We start from the raw sequence: 18,975 nt of genomic DNA on the forward strand, positions 1-18,975 counted from the left end.
AATAGTTCAGAAAAAAATGCACATACACAGATGTACATGTAAACAGAAAGAGATAAAATGATGTGGTAAATGGTTATCATTTAGGTAATCTGAGTGAAGAGTATACCGGACTTCTTTGTAAAATTCTTGCAACTTTTCTATAAATCTGACATTAAGTCAAAATTTAAAACTAAAAACAGACCAAAAAAAACTCATAAAACAAACAAAATTTAGTTCTAATAGCAAATCTCCTGGTTCCATATTATAAAGGTGTAAGCAATATCAGCTCAAGCTTGCCTCAGGGGAAGATGGGCTTGGTTAGCTTCTTCACCTACACATCCAGCCTCCTCCCCCATGCACTAGTTACTGTTAAAGCCCAATCCATGAGTGGAAAGCGAGGGAGAGTTTTAAAAGAAAGGGATTTCAGGTCTATTTGGCCGACAGAGCTATAATCTGGAGTTTGTGCCCTCTGGTAAAACAAATTCTAAAGTGGACTCTTTCTGTCAGTGGAGCCTTTATGGATATTTTCAGAGCTCTTGCCCAGCACTCATTGATCTCCTGGTGTGGGCGATGTCTCCACTAACTTTTTACTCAGTAGCATACCTCCAGCAATGGTCAGCTTTATGTCTCAGTTGGGCTAGTTTATAGAACCTATTTACTCAACCAGACACTAACTGTAGGTATTGCTGTGAAGGAATTATGTACATGCAATTAATATCTACAATTAGTTGTAAAGGAGATTATCCTTTATAATCTGGGTGAATCTGATCCTATCAGTTGAAAGGCCTTAAGAGCAGAACTAAGGTTTCCCTGAGGAAGAAAACGTTCCACATGTGAACTGAAGGACAGCTCTTGTCCAAGAGTCTCCAGCCTGCCCGTCCTGATGGCCTGCCCTACCAGCCCCCACAATCATATAAGTCAACTCCTTGCAACAAATCTCTTTATCTACCTATTTACCAATCCATCACCTATCTATACTACTAGTTCTATTTCTCTGGTAGAACCCTGATATACCTATTTTCAAAGTATGAGTCAGGCCCAAGGCCAAAACTTGTGAGGTTTTATGTTGTGTCTATTAAATCCACACCTTCTCCCTTGTCCCCACATACTTGCCTTCAGTTTAAGTCATATATGATATCTAGTCATTCTTTATCATATACATTTTTTTTCTGGCATCTGGCAATTTTGTGCAAAGTATCAAGTGTTATATGAACACCACTTTAACTGCTTCTCAACTGCAGAAGATCCTGTGGGCAAATCTTCCTTGCTGGGAAATGTTTATTTTGTAGTAAATAGAAAATAAAGGAATTCACTTTTAAAATTTTTGCAGGGGAACTCAGAATAATCTTACCAAGGTGATGAGTAAGCTGAGTGTCAATACAATGAGTCCATTCAGTCACTGGCTAAGGGCTGCATCCAGGAGATGCTCATTCTCACATACTTTGGTCCTACTGTATAAGTTTAAGTGTCAGAGGCAGCCTTCCAGCATCTGGAAGTCAGGCCTGAGAATGCTACAGTCCTAAAGTAGAGGAGAAATGGGTAGAGTGCTGATAGTGTGCTAGAGGTGTCAAATTTTATATAACTCAACACACATCACTACGATGGTGTGTGAGAAATAAAACTTCTTTCTTAATGGGTTAAAAACTTTTTCTCTTCCCTAATAAATGGTTTCCATCAATTCCCAGTGGAATTATATCCTTAGCAAACATAATGCTATACATCTGGTAAATTTTTGATAATAATATTATGTTTATAAATAAAATGCCATTTATTCCACTACAATCTTAAAGAAGATTGGGAGATTTATTCAGAATGACATGTAATTCATTGCAAAATAAAACACACCTTCTTGAGACAGCATAAAATATTTATAGCTGTTGAAGCAAAAACAAATATTTGGTTACAAATCCCTAATTTGTGGATTGCTTTGGCTTTGATGAAAATATCTACTTTCTCCCAAGTTTGGTCCCTGGGCCTCGAAATGTCTACTCCAAGAAGCAATTGCTGTGATTTATGTCTGGAAGCCAGCTTCCAATGCTTGCGCTTTCTCTGTGATGTTCTTTTGAAAGGGCATCATGAAGTCATCAAAGTCTACCTCGTAAGTGAGCCTCTCCCTCCGCAGCTCTCTCTTCCTGATCAGCTCTGCCGTTGTGGCTTCAGGACTCCAGGTCTTAAATAAACAAGCACATCCAAAGCAGGTATGAGTGTGACGGCCAATAAATATGCTGGTGTGCAGATAATGTTTAATATGATTAATTTAAAACTATCAAATTTACTTCTAAATCTATTTTAACTTGTTTTTTTTCTTCTTACATGACATCATTGCTTACTTGGGTATCACTATTTCTGATGATGGCTATTTGGACAACTGAAATGCTCTTCAGTTACCTCTTTGATGACCTTTGGGTTAGCTGGTGTTCATTTTTAGGATGTCAAAACAAGGAAGCAATGGAATTAGAAGATGATTTGGATTTACTACCTTTATGTCTTATGAGGAAATCAAAATTATTTTCATAGTAGAAGGCATAGGGAATTGGTGGTCTCTTTTTCAGCATGGTTTGATGGGCCCTGGCAAGACTACTATTATTCTCCAAAAGATGTCTCCACCTCTTAATTACAGATGCTTTTAGGAAGCTACTAAATAAATCTAGTCTTAATTAGTATGAAATTCCCACGTGAGTTGGTAGTAGTGAGTACAAAGGAGGAGGACTGAGTTTGAGAAGTACCAAGAAAAAAGTATCTGTAGAATGTGGTGACTAAATGACTATAGGGAATGGAATTGACCAAAGAAAACGTCAGTCTTTTAAGGAGAATGAAAATGTCAATACAAAAATAGTAATAGGAGGAACCAGATATTGGGATCTAAACAAGTTGGACTTATTGAGTCAGAGTAGCAGGACTTGGCAAAGACACTTTCAAATAATTAACTATAAAGATAACCTTTGGATATTGTTTGGGTGCTCTGCATAAAAAGTATTTGAAAAATAACATTATAAGTTTATATCACCTTATGAAGGTCTTTTCAAAGTACTTACCCTTTGTGGAATAAATGTGATATCTACTTTCTTGGTATGACCACTGGTAATTAATGAATTGAGATAAACCACATTATCCTTATGCACTTTCTTTTCTTCCAATACTGTTGGTACACTATAAATTGATGAAAGTGGTTCCTGGAAACAAGACCAAAAAAATAAAAAACTATTAATTGCATAAACTTATATACACTTTTTAATATTATTTATTGTTCTACATCTTACTTTGAAGCTAGAAAAATAAAAACTAAAAATGCTACTATATAAATTATAATTCGAAATGAAAGGTAATTAGTTTGCCTTGTTTAACTCTAATTAGCAGTACCAGTGGCACATCTCATAGTCTTTGACCTATGGCAATTCATTAATCAGAAAGATGTATTCCTACTAAAATGATAATGATGCATGTAGTAGGAGCTTTAGCTGATCGATTCTCCTTCACCTCTGCCCATCCTTACTCTTGTCCTCCATGTTACTCTCTACTGTCTGCCTATGATTCCTTTATCTTATTCACTTCCTACCACCTACATTTCTCCAACTCTTTTGATAACATTAAAGCTCTTCTTAAATTTTATCCCGTATCCTCGTCTACTAAGAATCTCCAGGGGTCTTTCTGCTTCCCTAAAAGAAGCTTCCAGCCTAGAAATGCACATAGAGCTTCCTTGCTAATGACAAAGACTTAATGTCTCAGAAATTCCCATGGGCAACAACTTCAGCCTTCTCCTTGTAGTTCAGAGGCAACTGTACCACTCAGATTACCAGAGACAGTCAGTTACTGCCTTAAACCTTCTAGAGTCATTATCCAAGTTACAAGTGGCCCCATATCCCAGAGTTCAGTGGTAGTCATTAAAATTCCTTGTGGGAAGTGGTAGGGTGATTAATGAAATATTATAAGACCGAAAGGAAGAAAAATCATGCTTCACTTCATTTCTCATAAGGATCACCCTCCTTCCCTTTTGGGCCATCTCATTAAATCTATATAATTCAGGACCAAATATACATATAATATATATATTTACATTATATAAATATATATGTCTAATACCAGTTATTTTTTCAATATTCTAACTGTATTTGACTGAACCAACTTGGTTTATGTGTGAATTGTTTGCAATGACTACTTTTTAGACTTTTCAGTAATAGAGTTTTCTTGTTAGATATTTCTTTAAGAGTATTGCATAATAATGCTGAAAATATGGATTACCTATTATTTGGCCCATGTTGTATAACAACATGTAAGTAGTGCCAGTGCCCTGCCACCACCCCCATTCCAGTTACTACCGGGTAGTCATTTGCTTTTCTTACCTCCTCGTTCTTAATTTCTGGGCCTTCAGTCTTCACTTTAAGAGATAGCTTGCTTTTCAGTTTTTGGTTTTCTGCTGGTTTGGGCAAGTTATCTAGCTTTTCTTTAATCAAACCAATTATTCTATAGTCAGCATATGCCTTTGCAATATCCATTGCAGTGTGCCCTGTTTAAAACATAAATTTGGAGTTATAGTAAAAGATTAATAATCAACCATGTAGAAAAATCTCAGCACATGAGCCCTAACCATGCGGTAGTAAGGGTGATTACTAAAGCAAACGGTATATGTAAGGTCACAAAGCTAGGTTAGGTATTCTTGAAGGTAGACTCGATTCTAAAAATCTCATAACTTACACTGCCATTTACTGGCAAAACAATATTTTCTTGTTAATTTTTTGAGTATATATCTTTAAAAGTTGATAGGAAGTATTGGTAAATTACATTTTGAATATCTGATTGCTTATTCTCTTCCCATATTATGCACATTTCCTTTCATATGACAATTTTACATTGTTCTCCCCTTTCCATGATGTCATGAGGTATATTCTGAAAGGCCTGGGGAAGCTGATGGTCACAAGTGTTCTATGTAGGTCGCCAAGTACTATGAAATTTGTAATGTCCTCAGGCAGGCCTAGCACAATATTACCTGTGACTCAGAGGAAGCCTGAAGCAGCCAGAGGTGTAATGTTCTCAGATCAAAAGGAATCAATGGGTTCTACTATAAGAAAGTGATACCTCCAAACTTTTTTATTCTTCACTTGTGATATTTATGATATAAGGTAAGCCCTCCATTTACTTCCTAGAGAGAGCCTCAATTCAGAAATGACTTTGTCCAGCTTTCGAAGGAATTCAAGTCTACAGAGACCATAAACTATAACAACTATTAGGAGTTGACAGTTGAAACACTGTGATAACTCAAGGTATCTACAAACCGGTGCAAGTCCACAAACTAATGGTTACTGGGCCACAATGAAATAACCACAAGACTTAAGAGCATGTGTTTAGAAATTTTTATAGCAATTTGACAGAAGAAATTTCTGTCATTTGAATCTAATCATAAAAAGGTTTGGACTTATATATTGTGTTTTTTATTTCCACTTTATTTTTCTAGTAAATCATTTTTATTGTGTTTTGCAAAGGTATCAGTCCATGAAAGATCACAAACATAAAGAACTGACCCTTTAATACCAATGATTTGCAAAACACTGAGTATAAGACAAACTTCTATAACATTTAACTCAGGCTTGTGTTTGCAGTAGTAATTCAGGGGGAAATGTGGTACTCCAAGAATTGAATCAGAAAGGGTTTGAAATCAAACATAAATTCTCTTTTTCTAACCTTAACCATCAGCAATATGAACACATACCTTTTTTATTTTCCAGCTGGAATTTAGCACCAATATCCAGTAGGTATTTTACAGTATCCAGCCTACAGCTCTCAATGGCTCTACTTAAAGGAGTTGAGTTGCTGATTGAAAGTGCATCAATCACAGCTCCGGATTTAACAAGAAGCTCAACAATATCTTGTTGGCCTGCATGGCATGCAAAATGAAGTGGAGTCCAAAGAAAATTATCTGTTGCATTAACGTTAGCCCTACAAAATAAGATAGATGCACAGCTGAAAACATAGGTTGTTCCAAGCATTAGAGGCTAAAAATGCTAAGTAAGAGTTCAGAGTTTTATCAAGTTGTTCAACTATAAACCAAGTAAAGCTTTTAGTAAAGCTCTGCCATAATTTTTTTGACAAGTGTTCTGCATTATTTGACAGTCTTAACTTTGTGTATGTCTACATTTTGTTTAGTTTTAAAAGGCATGTAAGATCCTAGGGGTTATAATTTTTGCAAAGGTTAAAATCAAAGAAAATAATAAAACTGAATTCAATGAAGATAAAAGTCAACAGGAAACATAAAAGTTGTATTATTCCATTTTGTGTCTACTTTCTCTGCATGTCATGAATTTTTAAATGCACCTTCATTATTAAAATTCTAAGCATGAAAATGTATTATTTAAAATTTTAGTCCTTTTTTAAAGATTTATTTTCCAAAAGTACAAATTCTCCTTTGTTGCTTTATACTCCCTCTTGATAATATACAAATTTGAATGCTTCTTTGGCATTAAACATTTATAGTAATAATAACAATAATACCTTTTATCAAATATGCAATTACTGTACTAATAAGTGCTTTACATATTTTAACTAATCTTCAATAAATTCTGTGAGCTGAGTCCCATTAGAGCAACATTATAAAAATGAGAAAAGAGGCACAAAAAGGTTAAGAAACTTATCCCAGGTTATTCAGCTATGGTATAAAAAGGAATTATAATTGCTTTAGATCGAAAAGTTAAATGAAAATGTCATGCTTTGATATTTTAAAGATATTTACAAATGAACCGAGGAAAAGACTGCTCTCTCTGGAGGAGGGAATCAAACGTGTCCTTAGTCATTAGCCAACATCCCACTTGTTGGAATTTGTTGGGATCCCCCCCAAAAAAGAGGCAGATTAAAAAACGCTCCTACGTAAAATGAGTATGTTCTAGAGACCTGCTGTACAATATTGTGGTTATAGTCAATAACAATGTACTGGACACTTAAAATTTGTTAAGAGGCTAGATCTCATATAATCTGTTCTTACCACAATAAAAGTTTTTAATTTAAAATAAAATGGAAAGTGACTCCACATCAACTAGGTAAAGATCTAAGATGAAATTAAATTCTTTTAGGAGGCCAGAGAGACCCAATCAGAAGGCTTCTTCTACCCCCATAGTGAAAACTTCTTGATCTTCACTTTATGCATAGTTGTTACTAGCAAGCTATCTTGTGTACACACAATCCTATTTCCCCATTAGCCTGGTTCCCCACATAAGATCTACCTGTAATCTAGACTTCAGGAGTGAAGCACTTTCTTGTGCTACTGAATTTCTGGAGTTGGCTGTATCTTAGCTTTCCTTTCACTTCCTTGAAATGTGAAGACTCATGAAAATTTAAACCTCACCCAACCAAAAACATACCCCTTTTCAAGAAGAAACTTGACTGCATCTATGTTTCCACTTGCACAAGCAGTCATTAGTGGTGTTTTGTAATAATTATCCTTCATATCCACAGGTATTCCTGATTCAAATGCCTTCTTCAGAGAAGCCAAGTCTCCCGCCTTGGTGATAAAATTAATATTTGAAAATACCTTTCCTTGATCATCAATGTACCAGGCAGAATCATCCTGAATGGGATGTCCTGGTGGATGATCCCGATTAAACCGGTTGCAATCAGTTATATTCTTGTAGGTTTCAATCATATAATACGGCGGCCCACCATCACTCCGGCGTGGAAATGCATTGTCAGGGATGATGCAGATCGGAAGGGGTAAAACAAACTTGCCTTTCTTTGCCTTTTTGGCCATCCCTTTTTTCCGTTTCTTAGGCCCGTAGGATCCCAAGACGTACGATTTATTTAAGTATCTGGTTCCCTTAAAGAAATCGTTAATGTTGACCCCTCCTCCCCGGACTTTTTCATGAAGGTGAGCTATAGAAGACAGCTGTTCCGAGTTCACTAACTCTTGCCTCTCCTCCAGCGCCATCACAAAATCATCCTTGCTGACTGTCCCATCGCCCCGGTCCACAAACGAAAAGGCTCCCCGAAGGAAAGCCTCATGTTCGATTGACCAATCGTGAAGTCGAAGGGCCCACAGTGGATTAGGATTTTTGGCTCCTGGCCGGGCCAGTTTATTAGCGATTCTCTCCGCCTTCCGTATTTCTTTGCTTGCAACTTTGAAGCCTCCTTCCTTAGCCAGAACCCTGGGCGTTTTATGTTCTAAATTCTTCCACTTCAGGTCACATCCTAAAACGTGAAGCATCATATTATGAACGGTGCTCTATAAATGACATTCATCCAATTTCCAGTGACGTCAAAAGTTTGTCCACAGATTATTCGTATATAGAGATGAGTACATTTAACTATTATAATTACAAAATTAAACTGGGATTTTTTTCCTGCACTTCACTTTGGTGAATTCTGAGAGAGGTATATTTCCTATTTATATTATCTGATCCCAAATGAGTAGGACATTAATCCCTATAGATATTTAAAACAAATATCATGTTGGGATACTTGCTAAGGAGACCATGCCAAGCAGGGAAAGAGTAAGGGTGACACTTGAATTTGGAAATTAGCTGGATTCAGACAGTTTACATAGGCCCTTAGGAACTCAGAATGCTGAACAATTCCTGCTTCTTTTTGAATGATTCTGACTATAAATCTGTGTGCAATTTTAAACTATATTTATCTGTATTCTCCATGAAATTGATGTCATTTTATTGATCTGCTGTTTTGTGCAAGGTCATGTGAACAACCTAACAGAGGAAAAAGTAATTTGTTCATCAAATCTAAAAGGATTCCAGTATTACATTTGTCCAAGTTATGTATTAAAATTCATTTTCCTTTTTGGTTGCTTAAAATTATGAGACCAATGTTACATGTGAGTATTCTCCAAATAAATATATTTTTCTGAATGCATCAGGGAGTCTACTTAGTGCTACTAAGAAGGCTATGTTATCTATAATAATTGTCTTGAGACATCAGAAGTCCATTTTGTATATAAATGTTAGACTATGAAGAAGCCCTTTCTAGTGTTTTGAATCTAGAAGACCCTTCTATTGCTTTGCCAACATCACATTATCAAAAAAAAAAAAATTGGCACCCAATCAGTATCTCTAGCAACCAAAACATATTTCTTGTCAAAAAGAAAATCACCAAAGCTTTTCATGGTTAATACTTCCTTTAGTATTGTCAAAAATTAAAATTTTATACAAAACTGATTAGTTTATTAGTGATATAATGAGAACATTGGGACAATAAAGATTCTAAAATTTCTATATTGGACAGTTTTAAGAACAGTGACTTAGTAGGGAAAGGTTTTGTAGTATAATTCTATAGCATAATAATTCCATAGTAATTCCGAGTATGCTGTGTTTTTACTGGGCTTTTTCGCTTATTCAGAGTATTGGGGTGGGGAGGATGATCTACCATCTCCTAAGCCACTCCTATAGTCACCCCAGCACTGTGGATCAAAAGATTATTAAAGCTGCTTTAGCTTGCCCTCTTCTGCTCCCAGTTTCCTCCTAGTTAAAAACCTTTATGTGGATAAAAGGCTCTAACATCCCAGCTTAAAGATCTGAAGGATTTTTCCTCTCCCTTTGGAAGGAACTTTTTGGGAGACTTTTTTGTCTCCTTTATGATAGGATATAAAGATCCATTCATTCTCTTTGTGATTTAGGTTCCCCTGTGGTCAAGACACTCAACTTTTGGGGCTGGTGCTATAAGACACCAACAGCCAAAGGCCCATAAAAAGTAGAACTCTTTATGGGTGGGCGCTTCAGAACTAATCCCAACTCCTGTCCTTTGCCTGGGACATGGCTCTCACACTGTTTACAGGGATGTGTAAATTGTTCCAACAACAGGACCAGGGGCAAAAGAGGAGCTAATTAAGGAAGACAGTTTAATGTGGAAAAATAATTCAGCCTTCACATTTTACAGAAAAGACTAAACCTACAGAGTTTACTCAGAAATGAGTATTTCATTGCTAATGTTTTCTTGCTGCTCTAATTGACTTAGAGCTAAGATTTTAAAGATGAAAATGTAACTGGTAACTCTGTTCCCACGAAATTGGGTCACCCACATAGGATCTGGTGATGTGGTCGTACTTCCAAACACACTACAGGCTAAGAACATTTTCAGATATTTCTTTTAAAACCACAGTCTAGTCTTATGGTTCTGCCAGGAAGATAAATCTTTTCTGTATGATTGGGTAAGGCCTTTATCATGGCCCAAGCTCTGACTGTTTGCTTCTCAGTTTGCTTTCTATGACTTTAGCCCAGGAGAACATAAACAATAGAGTATATGTTTGGTGATGTTTGTTCCAATAAAAAAGCAGTCTACATGTTGAAGAAGCTTGTCTCAATCTGGGAAGATCTTTAGTTTTTAGAAATACACAACATTAAAAATGAAATTTCAGAATAAACTGCTGATAGTGACAAATTTGAAGACTGATGAAACAATTTATGAGGACAAAAATTGCATTTGATATGTTTTCCTTTCTTTATTTGTTAAAAGTGTTTATCATTTTAGAGAATGAGGAAAGAGTGCGAGTTGTGTATAAGTTCATAAAAAGTAAAAGTTGATTAGTTATTACACTATTAGTTATGGAGCACATTAGTCTTATTCATAATATTATTGGTTATAGTATAGGATCTCTAAGTCCCAGTGACTTATAAAATTCTGTGCCGATATAGAGGAGAGGAAAACAAAAGTACTCTCTCTGCTAAGCTATTTAGGGTTATTGGACTTTAAGTTTTTGCTTATTTCTTATAAACTGGGGTGTATGTGGGGAGGGAGAACCACTACCATAAAGTTCAGCAGAATTCAGTCCCATCTCTAACAAAGAGTTAAGAACTTTTCATATACATTCAATTAGCATGTATAGAACTTTTCATGTGCATTCAATTAGCATGTAATTAACACCAAATTAATCTATTTCTTTAAACTTAATTAGCTAATATCATTTTAAGGAAAACACATAGCATAGTTTATGTTCCTAAATTAATAAAGTTACTTAAAAGCTACAGGATAACCTAAAATAATAACTATTACTTACATTTCAAATTTTCCGTTAAAAATTTTTATTTTATTTCATATTTTTCCCAAAATATTTCCCTTATAATTTCAAATTATCCAGAAAAGTTATCTTTGCACTTGATATAGCAGATTATTTTTCAAAATGAAATAATTAAGAATTAAGACTAAAAGGCATGTGTTTGTCTTTGTTTAGACTGACGTTCACATTTTTTTTAAAAGTTTAATAACTAAACATTTTATAATAATTTGTTGACTCATGAACATTCCTCTTTAGATTTTTAACAATAACCTAACAATATTGGGAAAATGGGTTTTTATCACTTTTAAGACCAGATTCATGATTTAACAAAAAGAAGAGTAAGAAAAATTTTCAATTTTCTTTCTACATATATGAATGAGGTTGAGCTATTGAAAAATGTAAGCAACCGACAAGTGACAGGCCCTGATTCTCTGCTTATCTATGACATGGGTCAATCATAAATACTTTAAGCATAAAATTGCTAGGCAATTTTACCTCGCTGAGCTAAATATTTACAGCAATCTGCAAAACCACCCATGGCAGCATAATGAAGTGGTGTGTTCCCATTCATTGCAATCAGCCCCATGTCTCCATTGTAGGCAAAAAGAAGCTTCAGAATCTGCAAAATAAATAGTGGATATTGTAGGGAAATAGAAATGTACATTTAATGAATGAAGACTGTACCTTGACGTGTGCTATCCAATACATTACATGCCAGCCACAGGTGGCTTTTTAAAATTAAATTGAAATGAATTAAAAAGAAAACAAATCTTAACAAAATAGTCCCTTAGTTTCACTAGCCATCATTAAAGTACTCAAAAGCCATATGTGGCTACTGTATTGTGCAGCACAGATATAGAACATTTTCATCATTGCCAAAAGTTCTATCAAACAACGTTGATATAGAGCATAGAAACCTCTAAACTCAGCTGGGGCACTATCATTTTGGTAAATCTAGGCAATTTTAGAAGCATCAGACTATGGCAAACATCATCAAAGGAGCAAATTCTTTACCAAATATAACTTCTATTGTGATGTATATTTTTATTGCAGGGAAGACGGTAAGTGACAAAAATAAGGATATCTATGGTAAAACTTGGAGAAAACTGAGTAAAGAAATTTTAGATGTAATTGATTTTTTCAAAAAATAAGACAACATTGGTTCTTATTTTGTTTCTGCAATATCACTACCTATGAGACAACTTTTGCTGACATGTTCAGATAATCGGAATACTTAGAGTTAAAATTAAGTGAGTCATTAGGTGTACACAAATATCAGGGAGAGAAGAGTATGTTGGCATTGTTCTCACAATTAGCTCATACCATCTTTTGAATATTCTAATATATAATAGCGGCAAAACTTTTAAATTGTCATAGTTAAGAATACAGAAAAAACACCATAAGTATTATTAAATGAATAAATTAGCATGCAGATAAAATTGAATAAAGAGCTAGAATGTTTTTAAAAATAATATTTGGTATAAAACATAATTTCGGAATTACCTAAGAAAATTAAGATGGTAACTCAGAAAAACTTCTATTTTAATGGAGCCTACATGATATTTAAAATTTTCAAAGAAAAGGAGAGAAAATTTTTAGCAACAAATTTTAAAGCAAAGAGCAGATTATTACATCAAAAAAGCCTCCTCTGGCCGCAAAATGTGCAGCATGATGTCTCTCATTATCAAATGTATTCACTTCACCTCCTCTTTCCAATATCCCTCTAACAAGTTCTACTGCTCCTTCTCTTGATGCTTCCATTAAAGCCGTGCGACCTGTGGACTAGACGGGAAACAGATCAAATGCTGTTTATACCTGGGATGTGAAATGACAGATTTGCTATAAATATGATCTAAATTCATCTGGCCCTAGATTCACACTGACATGTTTAGTTCTCTACATTTTTATTTGTTTCATGTAACAAATAGGAACAATGAAGCCAGTACACTGTATCAATGTCCAAAATGTAGAACTCTTAAAATTATACTCAAAGGTCACATGTAGAACTCTTAAAATTATACCCATGAGAAAATCATGCTAAAAACTGCATTCCTTGCAAAGAAGGGAGAAAGGGGGGTAAAATATATGCTAAAATTAGGTTATGGATATTTTCTAATGAGGAGAAAATCTATTTTTATAGTCTCAAAATGACAATTAAAAGATAAGAAAATGCAATAACATTAGACAAATAAGGAGGGGGAGAAAAATGAATAAGGGAAACAGCAGAACTATATTATTTCTTTCCAAAAAGATAGATTTTTATTAAGCATCAGTGATATCTTGCCTATTTTCTATAATGATCTTTTAACATTAGGCAAAATAAATACCAATTTTCCAAACATCATTAGTAAATAAACTGTAGAATCCTAGCAATATAATGAAAGTATATTGTCTTAAAGCATCTTGAATAGAAATGAACTGTCTAAAACCTAACAGGATTGTTTGACCGTATTTAAATGCAAAAAATTACACTAGTATGGGAAAAGGGGCACCAACAGAAATTTATATACAGTATAGATTAACTTTAGACTCCATAATTGAAAAAAAATGAATATTTATAATCACAGGAATAGTCATACTAAGTCGATAGCATTTGGATTGGCTCCTTTTTCCAAAAATGTCAGGCACACTTCTTTAACATCATGTGCTTCTTCGCAAGCTTTTAAGAATATTGGCTTTCCTTCATAGGTAGAATTGTTGACATCTGCACCGTGTTCCAAGGCAATCAATGCACAGCGATAATGCCGCTTAGTAGGTAAAATACAGTAAAACAAAATACCTGTAGAAAAACAGAATCCCCAAAGAGTACTTATTAATAGTCTCTATACCTTTGAATCAGATAAAGAAAAAATAATTTTAAAATCCATAATTAGCTGGTTGAAAGTGGTAGAGCAAAGGCATATCTGCCTTTGTTTTCTCTCTGAACCCAACTGAAACACCAAGACAGAGAGACAGAAACAACTCAACTTCTGATAGAGTTAAGAAACAGTTACAACAGAGTGTAATAGGACCTGGTTTAGGGAATAATCTGAGCGCTGATACGTAAGCCCTCATGAGTATTTGGCATCTTGTAGTCTATAGCCCAAGTGTCTCTTCTTGGGATGTACAAGGCTGTGTGTTCTAATACTGGAGAGTCCCTGGGCCCCCTCTGAAACTGCAGAGAGTCAAAGGAGATGGTACCGAATGATGAAATGTATAGACTGGCCATGTTTATAAGAAGCAGGCTTGTCAGTACAGTAGCAGTGAGAAGAAAAAGTAGGTAGCAGGCACTCTCTCATTTGACAAATTATTTTGTTCTCCTAAAGAAAGGAAAATGCTAAATCCCCACAGCCAGGACCCATGACATACAGGCTCGCAACATAATGCACGTCAAAAATGTACTACAAACCAGGGTATTGTTATAATCCAGGGGCAGAATGTTGGTAAGAAATTCAGGGAAACAATAGTCTAACACCAAATTATGTAATGACCTCACTCTAAAAAGAGACTTCATTCAAAGAGAAACAATAATCATCAAGAAACCATCATGTGACCTATGTAAAAAGATACTGAAAGAAATCTTTTCACTTTAAGAAAATGTTCTATTATATCTCAATGGGAGAAAAAGAACCTGATAATGAAAGCTATGCAAAAAGTATATACTCGGAAAACTGTACCCCATAAAAATTATTGACTGACCCATTTTCACAATAGTAAAGAAATTAAGTATATCCTTTTCTAAAACAACAGTGCAAAGATAGGCCTAGACCAAAAAGAAGGACTGCTTGGATAATTAAAGATAAATAGAAGGAAAAGATGAAATTGAGCCAGCTGAACTCAGGAAAGAAATAGTAGAGAAAAATAAAAACAAGAAAGAAATGAAAGTCAAATTAGAAGCAGAAAATAGGAGAGCAGGCACTGCCAAAACCATGGTCAGGGCCATGGAAGAAAAACTTAAGTGACAAACCTGTGGGGCATCTAGATAAATATAAACTGAATAAATTCTAGCATTAAAATAAACATAATTTATATGAAAATTAAAATCTAAATGTATTTTATATAAACAGATACATCTTAAATAGGGTTACTCAGAACAGTTAAAAATAGAAAGATGGTCAAGGACATGGCCGAAAATAGAAAATCAAAGACAGAGCAAGTTATAGCAGGCAAGAGTGGACCAAAACAACAATAATAACAACAAAACGACACAGAAAATACCAGATGAGCTTGAATTCATTACAAAAGACCCTAAGATACTTGTGGAATGGACATTTTATAACAATGGCCTGTGTAACTCATAGTTAAAGTCTGCCTTGGCCACAAAGTACATGAATCAACATTCCAAAATTGAAGCAAAAGAGGGGAAAAACATATCTAGTAGAATTAGTATACTGCATTTAGGATTGGGTATACCTTGCTTTAAATAGGAGAACCAATGAAATGGGTGCTATAAGAAACTATTCTAGCTTAACCCTTAAAGAGAATAATTCCAGACACTAATTCGCTAGCACGACATATAGAAAAGAGTTTATTAGCTTAGAGCTTTACCTTCTTCATATTCTGCAAAATAGTTCAAAGAGAAAGTACAGTGTAGGCCAGAGTATGTTCAACATCCTTCTAAAGATCCAGTATTTTAACCATTTAAATGTTTGTTTATCCTTTAGAAACAATGTGCAGTGAGTCAAACATCAGTCCCTGGAAAATAGGATGTTAATGGCAGAGAAACTGCTGTGGAATAAGCAAAACAGTTTGTGTAAGGTGAGCTAGATTGACTGATGTGGGGAAGACAAGCACTCGTTGCAATGAGCATACTATGGGCTATGTAGAATCAAGGCTGTGTGGGGCAGTGCTAACCAGGTTACATGTGAAACAAGATTCTGTATGTTTCAAGTTTTGATTCACAGTTTTAATTATTTGAGAGGCTTCTGTTTCCCACCCCCGCCTCCCCACCCACCAGAGTATCATTTTAAAACACATCCGACCCCTGAATGCACCTGAAGTTTATTTTGTTACATGGTGCCATTAAGTAATTAAATAATTTTTCCTTTTCTCTCTCTTCTCCTCTGTTTTAAGCAAGTTACTTATCAAATACCAAGTTTGGAGAGAGTTACAAAAGCAGATTTTATTTTTGTCAGAAAACATTAACATTATACAACTGAATTCACTTCTCTACTGTGGAGCTGATGTTAATGGCTTTGTACTTGAAGCAACTCTTTGGGACAATTGATGAAATCTACCAATTTATATTAAACCTGGTGGTAATTTTCTTCGTGGTTTTCATGATGCTGTGTCAACTGCTGCTGGAACTTCGAGTTATTTGGGCAAGAAGCTCCCAGAGCAGGATCTTGGGATGAGATTAGGGAGGAGAACAAGGTGGGGAAGTGGGACTGTCTCGCCCGAATAATTATGAAAATGCAATGTCTCAAGTTTCAAGTCATATTTCCAAATTATTTTAAATGACCCTAGAAAGTCAGAGCTTATGCCAGAATCTACCTTAGTCCTTCAAATTCCCAAATGTAACTCCTTTCTACATCAGACCATTATTGAGAAGGAATGAAATCCTTCTGGAGTCCTGAGTCCAGTTGTACTCTAGGTTCTAAAATGTAAAAAAGAGTAAGAAATGCTCTCCCTCATCTTTTGCTCTAAACAAGATTTTATATTCCATAATGGATGATTATGATTACAATAATATCGTGTATCATGTTGAAAATTCTCTACGTTTAGAAAAACCATCAGATTAATTCTAATTTTCTTTTTAAATGGAAAAACTCTCAGAACCGATTTCCCTAAGATATATCCATTCTGTTTTCAAAATATGGAGAGTCAGTATTCTTAGGTACAAGAATAATTCACTTCTGAAGTTGGAAAGCAAAAAAGTCCACTTTATTGCTTTCCAGCTACAAAATAAATTGCATCTGCTGGAAATAATGAGAGTCTTACCTTTTCCTTCATTATCAACTATAGTCATATCCGCCTTTGCCTTAGCTAATATTTCCATGGATAATTCATGGCCAAGTTCTGCAGCTCTCATTGTGGGAGTACAGCCCATCTTGTCTTTCACGTCAGGGTGAGCACCAATGCCAAGGAGAAAGTTGACCATATCAATGTCATTGGAAACTGAGGCTAAGTGCAGAGCACTGTATCCATTCACAGGATCTGTGAAATTGATCAGTTCAGGGTATCCAAGCCTGATCAGTTTCTCTATCTGCTTCTTGTCTTTGTTCCGAACACACTGAAGAACTTTGTAGATCTGCAAGTTCTCGAGTCTCTTATCTGCTAAAGCCATACTTGAACAGCTTCTTGAAAATCCTCTTTTGGACCAAAAGAAAAACTATAGCAGAAAAGAAAAAAAACACAAAACAAAAACAAAAACATATAACTCAAAGTTAATTTTGTCACCTTTATTTTGATTAAATAATATTTTAAAGCTTCCCTAAGAGAGGCTGTTTCTCATTAAATGTATTACCATAAACTTATTGCAACTGATTTCATGAAAGTAGAAATTACATATAAGTACAAAAATATTCAGCTAGCATAAAGTTAAAATATTTCAATCAAAGTTAAAATCTTTCATCATAATAAATACTACCTTTTTCTTTCTTTTCTTTTCTTTTCTTTTTTTTCTTTTGTTCCCTGACTTTTCGGTATTATATCCAAGATACCAATGTTACACCCAATGTCAGGAGGCTTTTTCCCTGTGTTTTCTTCTGTGAGTGTTAGTTATGGGCCTTGCATTTGGATCTTTAATCCGTTTTGAGTTAATTTTTGTCCGTGATATAAGATAAGGGTCCACCCTTATTCTTTTACATGTGGATGTCCAATTTCCCCAACACCTTTTTTTCCTCCAACTTTATTGAAATATAATAGACAATTAGTTGCTAATATTTACATTGTACAATTTGATGAGCTTTATTTTCGGTTATAGTTGGCATATCATAATATATTAGTTTCAGTTGTACAACATAGTGATTAAAGATCTATATGTCACAAAGTGATCACCCTACTAAATCTAGTACCCCACTTCCCCCTTACATATTTATTGCATTGTTAACTTATCCTTATGCTACACCTTATATCTCCATGTCTATTTTGTGACTATCTATTTGTACTTAATACCTTTGCCCTTTTTCACCATTCCCTCAACCCCGCTCCCATCTAATAGCCCTCAAAATATTCTCTGTATCTATGAGTTTGTTTCCGTTTTTGTTGTTATGATATTTGTCATTCTCTATCTGATTTAACTTCATTCAGTGCAATATCCTCTGGGTACATCAAGGTAATATTTTTTCCATCCCCTTCCTTTTAGTCTGTGTGTGTCTTTTAATTTGAAGTGAGTCTCGCAGGTAGCATATGCAGGGGGCGTCTTTCCTTTCCATTCAGCCACTCTATCTTTTGATTGGAGCACTTCTTTTCCATCTGAGGTACTTGTTGATAGGAAAGAATTACCATTTTTTTATTCATGTTTTTGATACATGTTTTTTTCTCCCTAAAGAAGTCCCTCCAACATCTCCTGTAATACTGGCTTGGTGATGATAAATTCCTTTAGCTTATTTTTATCTGGGAAGCTCTTTATCTGTCCTTCAACTCTAAATGATAGCTTTGCTAGATAAAGTATTCTTGGTTGTAGATCCTGGGTTTTTATCACACTGAATATTTTGTGCCAAGCCCTTCTGTCCTGCATAGTTTCTTTTGAGAAATCAGCTGCCAGTTTTATGGGAGCTCCCTTATAGGTAACTGTTTTTCTCTTGTTGCTTTTAAGATTCTCTCTTTGTCTTTAACCTTTGGCATTTTAGTTATAATGTGTCTTGGTGTGGATCTTTTTGGGTTCATCTTGTTTGGGACTCTCTGAGCTTCCTGGGGTTGTATGTCTATTTCCTTCACCAGGTTAGGCATGTTTTCTATCATTTTTTCTTCAAATAGTTATTCAACTTCTTGTTCCCCTTCAGCTACCTCTATGACATAGATGTTTTTACATTTAATTTTGTCCCATAGCCTTCTTAAATTATTATTTTAGTCTTGGCCTTTTTTTTTTTTTT

General features: G+C 34.9%; 1 protein-coding gene across 3 annotated transcripts in view; it reads right to left on the reverse strand.

Moving 5' to 3' along the window:
- Positions 1 to 1,154: 1,154 nt before the first annotated feature.
- The window catches only part of ANKEF1 (ankyrin repeat and EF-hand domain containing 1), a 24,138-nt gene continuing 6,317 nt past the window's right edge, over positions 1,155 to 18,975 (reverse strand). Inside the window, exons 1-10 of one of the 3 annotated variants that reach the window (XM_039874489.1) lie at positions 16,880 to 17,015; positions 15,488 to 15,634; positions 13,540 to 13,739; positions 12,593 to 12,742; positions 11,456 to 11,579; positions 7,326 to 8,148; positions 5,684 to 5,910; positions 4,320 to 4,483; positions 3,015 to 3,152; positions 1,155 to 2,149 (exon numbers count right to left, since the gene is read on the reverse strand). In XM_039874489.1, the coding sequence (XP_039730423.1) occupies positions 1,991 to 2,149; positions 3,015 to 3,152; positions 4,320 to 4,483; positions 5,684 to 5,910; positions 7,326 to 8,148; positions 11,456 to 11,579; positions 12,593 to 12,721 (1,764 nt within the window). In that variant the 5' untranslated portion in view covers positions 12,722 to 12,742; positions 13,540 to 13,739; positions 15,488 to 15,634; positions 16,880 to 17,015 and the 3' untranslated portion in view covers positions 1,155 to 1,990. Of the gene's footprint in view, positions 2,150 to 3,014; positions 3,153 to 4,319; positions 4,484 to 5,683; positions 5,911 to 7,325; positions 8,149 to 11,455; positions 11,580 to 12,592; positions 12,743 to 13,539; positions 13,740 to 15,487; positions 15,635 to 16,879; positions 17,271 to 18,975 lie in introns of those variants that run through there. The other 2 variants (XM_039874487.1, XM_039874488.1) reach the window with 2 other exon arrangements.

The sequence above is a fragment of the Pteropus medius genome, unplaced genomic scaffold, assembly GCF_902729225.1.
Source record: "Pteropus medius unplaced genomic scaffold, Ma_sr-lr_union100, whole genome shotgun sequence".
NCBI classification, from domain to species: Eukaryota; Metazoa; Chordata; class Mammalia; order Chiroptera; family Pteropodidae; genus Pteropus; species Pteropus medius.